General features: G+C 37.1%; 1 protein-coding gene across 1 annotated transcript in view; it reads right to left on the bottom strand.

Moving 5' to 3' along the window:
• Positions 1 to 876: 876 nt before the first annotated feature.
• The window catches only part of LOC132278602 (glycerophosphodiester phosphodiesterase GDPD4), a 76,480-nt gene continuing 67,319 nt past the window's right edge, over positions 877 to 10,037 (bottom strand). The window contains exons 7-9 of the mRNA XM_059780430.1: positions 1,742 to 1,831; positions 1,309 to 1,436; positions 877 to 1,214 (exon numbers count right to left, since the gene is read on the bottom strand). Of these exons, the coding sequence (XP_059636413.1) occupies positions 1,046 to 1,214; positions 1,309 to 1,436; positions 1,742 to 1,831 (387 nt within the window). The 3' untranslated portion in view covers positions 877 to 1,045. The remainder of the gene's footprint in view (positions 1,215 to 1,308; positions 1,437 to 1,741; positions 1,832 to 10,037) is intronic.

Below are 10,037 nucleotides of genomic sequence, written 5' to 3'. Positions count from 1 at the left end.
AACACTCTTTGTGACTTCAAAGAGAACTCGAATAAGTTTAACTGGAAACTCTCATTTTTTTTTCAAAGATACAATCTTTGTATATTAAAATATTCAATCGACTTAAAAGGTGCCTTGATTGACATTTTTATTCAAAGATTCAATCTTTACTTATTAAATACTCTTTGTGACTTCAAAGAGAATTCGAATATATTTAACTCAAAACTCTCTTTTTCTTTCAAAGATTAAATCTTTATACATTAAAAAAGGTCTAGTTGTTACCCAAGAATTGGTCCTAGGGGAAGGGGGTGATTAGGGTCATTGTCAAACTCTAAAACTTTTTCGGTTTAGCTTCTCTAAGCTTCTTTTACTTGTCTCTTTACTTTAGAGCCAAATATGATTCATTGTGATGAATGCTCTTCTAGTGAGTTGTAATGTAGATATCACTTAATATTCAGAATGTAAAGCAATGAGCTAACTACACTTGAGTAGATTGCTTTAGCAAATGACCAATTCATTTTATACATTGAATCATGAGAATTAGTCATGCAACTAAGTGAGATCATCATTGATTTAAATAAATGAATTCCTTTAAACGTCAATGCATTCAATTCAACAAACTATTTTGAATTAGCATTTGCATAATATTGATGTGAATAAACATTCAAGGTGCAAATGTCATGAAACATATTATCATAGAGTTTATGACAAATTTATCAACCACTTGGTGTGCATATAAACTCTAAATGTGAATGTTTTAAGAGGGCAGTGCTCTATGAGATAGATGATCAATCTAAAGACAGAATTTGGAAAGTTGAGGCGTATTCAAAACTGATCACACAATCAACACCACCACGTATGTCGAGTAAACTAAGAAACAAACATTTACTTGATTGGTAAAGAAAGAAAGATGAGGTTCTAGTATTACAAAAATTCATTAATATTTGGTTAGAAATACAGTTATGTGCATTCATTGTATTCACAAAGTTGAGAAAAAAAATAAGTAACTAAATAAAACAGATCTCCCAATTTGTACAAGTTCAATCGTTTAAAAACTTTTCAATTCTCATTGTAACAAAGAAAAACCCTCCTCAAGACATTTAGTCCTGGTGTCTTGCATGAGACTCTGAAGTAAAGTGGGGTTGCTTGTGACAATAGCATCTACTTCCTCCAACAACATTCTCTGCAGGGAGACTGCATCATCAACTGTCCAGGCATACACCTTCTTATTCCTCCTGTTAAGATATAGAATATCAAATGTTAACACAAAATTACACACTACTTACACAGACACAAACAGAGGCGCAAATGGAATGGAATTCAATTTACCCATGAAGAATCTTCACAAGCTTCTCATCAATTAAAGGGTGGTAGACACCGACGACACCAGCACCTCTCATTCTCAATAAATTAGTTCTAGCCCCAGTAGAAGGATCGATCATGACAATGTAGCCCACCTACAAAACCACCACATGACAGTGATATTTGGACAGATGAAGCCCACACAAGAAGCTCATTGAGCCATACAAGCATATACAACCCTGGTATGCAGAAGCCATGGGATCTTGAACACAACCAACCATGGTAACATCATGATTTAAGGCTTTTTAGCCATCACTTTCAGGAATTGGCTTTTTCCCCTTCAATTAATCGTAAGTTATGCATTAATCCACTAAAGCCGAGCAATCACATCCCAATCTCACAAGAGTCTCACGAAAATTTTGAAGAGGTAAAAATGGGAAAAACCAATTGAAATGCTTACGGTAACATCTGAAGACAGCTTCATTACATCCATTGCTAAACTGTCACTTTTAGCCCATACAAGGCAATTCTTACATTGTGTTCTCTCAACCTGCAAAATTCATTAGACTGTCACTTTAGCCCATACAAGGCAATTCTTAATTTTAGGTCAATAAGAATTAGGTTGGCAAATTTTGTAGAACAAAATTGGACTGTAACTTTTGCTTTAATTTCTAGTTTATAGGTATAAAAATACTGCAGCAGACTTTGATTGATTGTCGATCGAGGGTCTTTGGAGTAACGTCAAACCATGCGGAAAAGCACTTTCCATTCTGGTTTAAAACACTACCAACCCTATTCTCTCTATGCTTCTATTTTTCCTATAAATATACCATACTAGGGCAGAATACATATCAACTCATATACATACAGAGAGCTTTTTTGTGAGTTCTAGAGTTGCATCAATATTTTTTTTAGCATTCTATCTTTTTTAGAAATTGGTGTGTAGACATCTATTATTGCGCACTACAAATTGAATTTGCGTACTCCATTTGTCTCAGCAGCTTGCAAACATTCTTACAAAGGGCTGAGAATGCATTATCTAAGTTGGGCGTTTCAGATATCCACGCACCAACTTGGGGGGAGTGTTAGCAGATATGATAGCCATGATTTATGAAATGACTTACCGTATTAGCAAAGATTTAATTGTGCTATAGAATATGCTATATGATTTGATTTAGATTTGATTTAATTGCCTTTCTTGTAATACGAGCATGTGCTCTTTTTATCTATAAATACTTGAGTTGTGAATGAGTGATGATATCATTCAAGCCTTTACACAATTCTATCATTTTTCTTCATTTTATATTTCTACTGTGACCTTAAGTGAGTTTATTGAAGACCAGCAATGGGTTACCTCTAAATTTGAAGACCAAGAGGTGCTACAATTATTTCTCAAGTATAAAATACATGGAGGATGTGATCAGATGCTGTGGCAAACTTCTGGACTAACATTCAAGGCTGCTTGGGCACCTTGCAGAGTAAAGTGGCAAGGGGTTTTCTGGATTAACTTGTGCTGGAATGGTGATAGGCTAAGTTGGTCGATTCATACTACTCTGGTATTGCAGAATGCTTTGATTTCATGTGCCTATTTACAGCACAGAGGAATTTCTTTGGCATCAAGATGTGTATTGTGTTTGAAAGGTGAAGAGACTCTTGACCATATTTGATGGGGAACGAGGTGTGCACACATGAGATGCACGTGTTCCAATGTTACTTTTGGAGAAGAGGGAAAGAGAAATAAAATTAAAGATTTTAGTAAATTAGGGTTTTACTTTTGCTTATGGTTATTTTTAGTAATGTTTTAATTTTAAGGATATTTTAGGATTTCATTATCGGTTTTGTTATGATTTTGCTTATATAGAGGCTCCTTTGTAATATGAGAATTCAGTTTTGGAGAATATTGATTATCGTTTTCTTTGAGTCTTTGAGTCCCTCTCTGTGTTCTATTGTTTCTCTCATTTTTGTTCTTACTTTCCTCACCCATTCAGTCTATCCTGCCTATCTATTCACTATGCCCCCCTTCATCTATTTTCTCATCCCCTTCTTCTAGTCTATCTATTCTTCTATTTTCTCATCCCTTTCTTTCTTTCTGGTTACTTGTCCTACGTCAATTGGTATCGGAACAAAACAATCAAGGTTAAGTTCAGAGCAAAGTCCCAAGCATTTTGTTAGTGTTCATGACAACTGTTACTCTTCAATAACCAACCACAGCCGTACAATCAACAAAACACAAAACCCCATCCATCAATTACTGTTACTGCACGACCCAAACAAGCGTACTGTCAGTAGTCAGTACTTCACAACCACCACTGCCACCCATCCACCACAAACAAAACAACCGTAACCCACACCAGTCATCAAACACAACCCGTCTACAAACTCTAACACCAATCCCAACATCAACCCTAAGCCCAACCAAGCCAAAAAATAAAAAATAAAACAGATCCACGATTCTAGTCCTCGCCATCGGAAATCTTTGTGTGATTGTCGTCATCAACAATAGCCGTCGCCGGAAATCAGTCGCAGTAGTCTTGGCGGAGTTTTCTCTCGCCGTCACTGCTACCATCATCATGTCATCCAAGCCTTGCGTAGCTCGTAAGTCTAACTTCAGCCAAGAACTTTGTGCCCTCTATTGCAACTGTCACCTAGATTTCAGCATTATCTTCACTACTGATTCTGGAAAGTCAACTTTGGAATATTTATTCACCAAAATTTCAGCGTGACGGATTTTGGAAAGTCAACTTTGGATCATTGCAATATTGTCACCAAAATTTCAGTGCTATTAATTTTGGAAAGTCAACTTTAGATTATCCACAAGGTTTGGAAAGTTCAGATGTGGGGTATTTTCAAAAAGATTCAACTTACAACTGGACCCAATCCAAAATTAAAGTCAGATTTGACCGGTCTAGGAAGCACAACTTGAATCACAGCCCAGCTTCACAACAGGCCCAGCCCAGTACAACAGTGATCCAGAAAGGAAGAAAAAAATTTAGAAGCCCAGACTTGGATCCAAACCAGATTATATTTCTTGGCCCAGTCCAAGTTCATTCAGGCTATTATTTTACCAGATCAGAAGTCAGAACCCAGCTATTTAAATCAGTTCAGCCCTGTTTGGATATAGTTGCATGCCCAGTTCAGTCCCAGAATCAGAAAAAGAGTAGAATCTGTCCAGGACTGGTTCAACAGTGTTCAGCAGTAGACCAGGGAAAAAATAATAATAATAAATACAGAAACAATCAGAAAATTAATTTCAACTGGATCGACCTACTTCAGCCTTTGGAGCAACTTTGGAGCCTTCTTTGTTCGGATAGCTACTTCATACTTTGGTAAAGGTACACATGCTTCCTAGAAAATTGTTCATGGTACTTTTATCTGTTTATTAAGTCAATAAATTTGCAAAAGGTTCTTGCTTGAATTAGAATAATTTTTGTGCTGACTGACCTTCTGCTACCCTGCTCTTTAAATTCTACCATCACCAATACTGCACCCAATTTTTCACCTTTTGCCAGTTTTCCTGTATTAGTCTGCAATATTCACATGATTTACCTTCTGCATTTCTATTCTTGTGTGAGCATTTGGAATTATTTGTTATTTAAATTTATTCAATCTAATTTGAGTCTTGTGTTGGCATTTTGTACCTAATAAATGACAGAAACCAAATTTAGAGAATGTCGAACCAATGATCTTATGAAAACTCCAATTGTTCAATCGCATCAAGTCTTAGAATGTAGGTATCCTCCACCTAAGTACTTAGATGTGGAGAATAAAATTGGACCATTCCCTAACCAAACAAGAAATCAAAAAGGCAATACTCAAAACAACGCTTTGGCATGCATTCCATCTCCTCTCCTAGGAAAAAATGATTGGAAGCATACCAACATGTTTTGTACATTTGTCAAATGTATGGAAAAAGTTTGTCAAATCATCATTGACAAAGGAAGTTCTATAAATGCAGTGTCTAAATCAGCTGTTCTAAGAATGAGACTTCAACCCAAGCCTCACCCACAATCCTATAAGATAGCCTGGGTCAATGGGACCTCCTTGACAGTCATAGAGAGATGTTTGGTTCCCGTCCAAATGGGTGACTATTTTGATAAAATATGGTGTGACGTCCTACCTAAGGAAGTAGCCCATGTAGTACTTGGTTACCCATGGATTTGTGATTTAAGTGTAACTCATTGTTGCAGAGAGAACACCTATAGCTTTAAGTATCATGGTAGAAATATCAAGTTAAATCCTGCAAAGCCATTAGAAAGGGACTCTAAAGCACAATATAGGCCTTCTCCCCAACCTTGTGTTGATGAAATCATGCTAGCCAAAGGAGTGGCTAAGGAAATTTCCCATGTTCCATCTGAAAATGTGTTTTAAGTCTCAACCACCCGAATCTAATGTCCTACATCATTCCATTTCAGATAATCCTGTTGAGGATGTTAACATTCATGACTCAAAACACTTCTATGGTTTCAGATAGGGATTTTAAATACAAAAGCCAATTTTGGACAACACTTTGGACATCTTTAGGTACCAATTTGAATTTTCCCTTTGCATGTTGTCCTCAAACTGATAAGAAAATTGGGATTGTCTGCCAAGGTCTAGGAAAGTTGGTTAGTTATAGTGAAATAGTACGCCTTGACACTTGGGACTTGATGTCTATCGTGCAGTTTGCATATAATATCTTGGTCAATTGGTCCGTTAGAAATGGTTCTTTTGGGATTATATAAGGGATTTTCCTTGGCCAGCCCAGTGACTTTATTTTGCTGCCTCCACATTCTTGTTCATTCAAAATATGTGACTCCTTTGTCGAGTATGTCCATGAGCTTCATGCCGATATAAGACGAAAAATTATTTTGAGTAATAAAAATTATAAATTTATTGCATACGGTCATCATAGGAATCATAAAGTCTTGGAAGAAGATTATCTTATAATTTGTTTACCACAACCACCACTCCTTCAATTCATTGGAATCCCAAGGCATTCAACATTTCCACATCACTAATAAGTTTGGACCTAATGCATATTTATTTGACTTGTCAACAGATACAAGTATTAGTCCAATTTTTCATGTGGAGTATTTGAGGCCTAACCGAGGTTCCTTTGAGCCTCTTGTGTTGTTAGCTTGTGTTTCTACATGCGGAATTACATTTTCTTCAACAGCAACAGTTGTCCTCCCACCATGTGAGCTCTGGCCTTGGAATTGGATTACGGGTATTATTGATGGTCAAAGTGAGTCACAATGGATGTATTGTCCAGTTTCAGACGTCTCATGGATTACAGTTGAGTTTTGCCATGTTAATACGAGCTATTTTGAGCAGTACTTTCCGCTTAACTCTTCGGAGAAGAGTTCTTCTTAGCCGAGGAGAATTGATGGGGAACGGGGTGTGATTCGCACACATGAGCTGCATGTGTTCCAACATTACTTTTGGAGAAGAGGGAAAGAGAGATAAAATTAAGGATTTTAGTAAATTAGGGTTTTACTTATGCTTATGGTTATTTTTAGTAATGTTTTAATTTTAAGGATATTTTAGGATTTTATTATCTAGGGTTTTGTTATGATTTTGCCTATAGAAAGGCTCCTTTGTAATATGAGAATTCAGTTTTGGAGAATATTGATTATCATTTTCTTTGAGTCTCTTTCTGTGTTCTATTGTTTCTCTCATTTTTGTTCTTGCTTTTCTCACCCATTCAGTCTATCCTGCCTATCTATTCACTCTGTTCTCACCCCCTTTCGTCTATTTTCTCATCCCCTTCTTCTATTCTATCTATTCTTCTATTTTCTCATCCCTTTCTTTCTTTCGGGTTACTTGTCCTATGTCAATATTTTTTGCTGTTGTGATTACTCAAGGCAGGTTCGGGCTGGGTTATCAGATATTTGCAAAGCCAATTTGCAAACATACGCTATCATTCAAGAGCTGGCCATGTATTACTCCCAGAAGTTCGCATCAAAAAACTGCACACACAATCTGTTTAAGATCATGTTCACTGCTACTTTATACTACCCTTGGATGGAGAGGAATGAAAGACTCCATCTTTCTAGGCATAGAGATCCTATTATCTGAGTGAAAGTTGTGTTGTAGGTCTTCAAGACATTCTTTGATGCACTGTTTTTGTTAGGTGCATCTATTCCAAGGGTCTATCCTTGGTTTTTTTTTCTTGTTATGATGTTCTTGTTATGGGGTATGCCCTCATTTTTTCTTTTGTATCATATTGTTTATATCTATAAAATTTCCTCCATTTAGAAATTTTTTTGAAGAGTTCAACACCATATTCAATACATTGCTCACAGACTGAACTGGACGATTAGGAGGCTGAGACTGAATCAATGGTGAAGCAATGTGAGGAGTGAACGCAGTGGAGTGGATTGTGTGCTTGAAGACTCGAGAAGAGTTTGGTGGATCAATCTGTGTCAATAGAATTGGGTGTTTCAGGGTTTGGAATACTGCTAACCTGGTTTCAATAGTTCTTTTTCATAATGGATTTAGTTTTCCTGGACTACGTCCTGTGGTTTTTCCTGTTTGGGTTTCCATGTAAAATTGTGTGTTCCTGTGTAGTTGCATGATTTATTTATTTTACAAAACCACAAAAAACCTGGGTACCCTAAGGCCCAGGGAAGACAAAAACTCAATAGTCTCCTCAGCAGAAGAACATAGTCTACCTGAACCCCAAAAAAAGAGACAGCTAATAACAGAACATTTGAGAACAATGACCGAAGAGTCCTCTCCTTCAAAGGATCTTCTATTCCGCTCCCTCCACAGACACCACCAAAGACATAGGGGCGCCATCCTTCAAAACCCTCGAGCCTATGGTCCCACCCAACCCCCTCTCCAGATGTCCATTAGACCTCTCGTAGATCTAGGCATGACCTAGTAAACTCCAAATAGGCCTAACAAGAGATTCCAACAACCAACCGCTACTGGACAATGCAAAAGAAGATGGTCAACCAACTCTCCATTACACTTACACATGCAACACCAATTTACCGTGATATGATTTCTCCTCGAATTATCACCAATTTACCGTGATATGATTTCTCCTCGAATTATCCTGCGTCAATATTTTACCACACGACCGTCCAAGCAAAGAATGCCACTTTCAACGGCGCCTTAGTTCGCCACAATGCCTTCCAAGGGACTACCGACCCAGCTGGGTCCAAAAGGCATCTAAAGAAAGATCTCACACTAAACATTCCCCTAGAAGAAGGAATCCAAACAAGAGAATCCCTACCTCCTCCACGGATCACCTGGTTGTACAAAAACTCTAAGAAACCAAAGATGTCATGCATCTCCCAGTCCTGAAAGGATCGCTGAAAAAGCATGTCCCAAGTCTCCCGCTATCGAGGCGATAGCAGTCAGCCACCGAGGCATGCCTATTAGCCGCAATCCTAAAAAGTCTGGGGAAAGAACATGCTGAGGTGCGATCTCCACACCACAAATCCTCCCAAAACCAAATATTTCTACGTTTTAAATAAAATTGATTAGTTAGAAATAATTTATTGTAAGTTAAAATTGGACAAGATCTATTTACTCCCCTCCAAATCTATTTTAGGACTGCCTAACTCTACTATCAATGTCTTGGGTTCTGCACCTGCGCTTATCAATTACATTTTGTTTCGCTAGAGTTCAAAATTCAATGTAATTCATTCTTATGATCTTATCTTAAAGCTTACTTTGTTTGGGGTGTAAATAGTGACAATAATTATGGGTGTAAATAGTGACAATAATTATGCCTTACAATTAGGGATAATATTAGCTAGCATTGACTAACCCTAAATAAAGTAGCTGTAATTATGGGATTAGATTAGTTGACTTACCTTTTAGATAGCAGCTGTAATTACTACTCCTTGATTGTAGCCACTTTGTTTGGCAAATCTTGTATTATAAATTGTAATGAGAACCAAAGGGAAAAATCTATTGTGGCTCGTTTTCTCTTCTTTACATTAACTTCATCAATTAAAACAATACATCAACAAATAGCATACAACATGGAACATCATCCTACATAGGGAGCCTTGGTTCCTAATGAAAATGTATGTTGATTAAAAATTCACTTATTTTTCCTACAGCTTTCATACTATAGTCACAACTACATCATACATGCCCTCTATCAAAATATCTATTTATAAATCCTTTGCTTTCTTGCACCCACCATTTTATATTTTTAAAGGGCTTATAATAGGCTTTCTTCAAACGTATTTAAAGAATATTTAGTTCTTTTCCTTTCTCGCTAAAGCTCCATTTAGTATGAGGGACGGAAAAATGGATGAAAGGGAGAGGAGGGATGGATGAGCCTTCCCTAAGGAAGGGAAGGTGTCTATCCCTTCTTTGGTTTGGTTGGATGGAGGGGAAGGAATGGGATGTTATTATTTTACCACCAAATCCTAAATATTTAAGTTAACATTTAAATCAGGTTAATAACATTATTTTATATTATCTAACAAGTATCAATTTTTCTCTCTCATCTTCCTCCGACGTTTGGATGGAAGCAAAATGGCGGACCCAAAGGGAAGCCTAATCCTTCCTCTCTTCCTCTCCCTCCTACCAAACAAAGTAAGCTTTTCCCATCCCTCCTCTCAAGCGCTCCCTCCCTCTTCCTTCCCTCCCACCAAACATAGGCTAAAATTCCATTAGTCTCCTTAATAAGTAAACACCAACTGTAACAGGGAACAAAAGTTTAGCATTTTCTCCATGACAATAGAAAAGATAAAATACATCAAGCATGTTTTGAGAACTATTCATATGAATCATACTTCATGTTTAAT

This window comes from Cornus florida, unplaced genomic scaffold (genome assembly GCF_030987335.1).
Source record: "Cornus florida cultivar Cherokee Brave unplaced genomic scaffold, ASM3098733v1 CherokeeBrave_3.0.0_Hap2_Chr10, whole genome shotgun sequence".
NCBI lineage: Eukaryota > Viridiplantae > Streptophyta > Magnoliopsida > Cornales > Cornaceae > Cornus > Cornus florida.
This window is presented reverse-complemented; position numbering and strand designations above follow the sequence as displayed.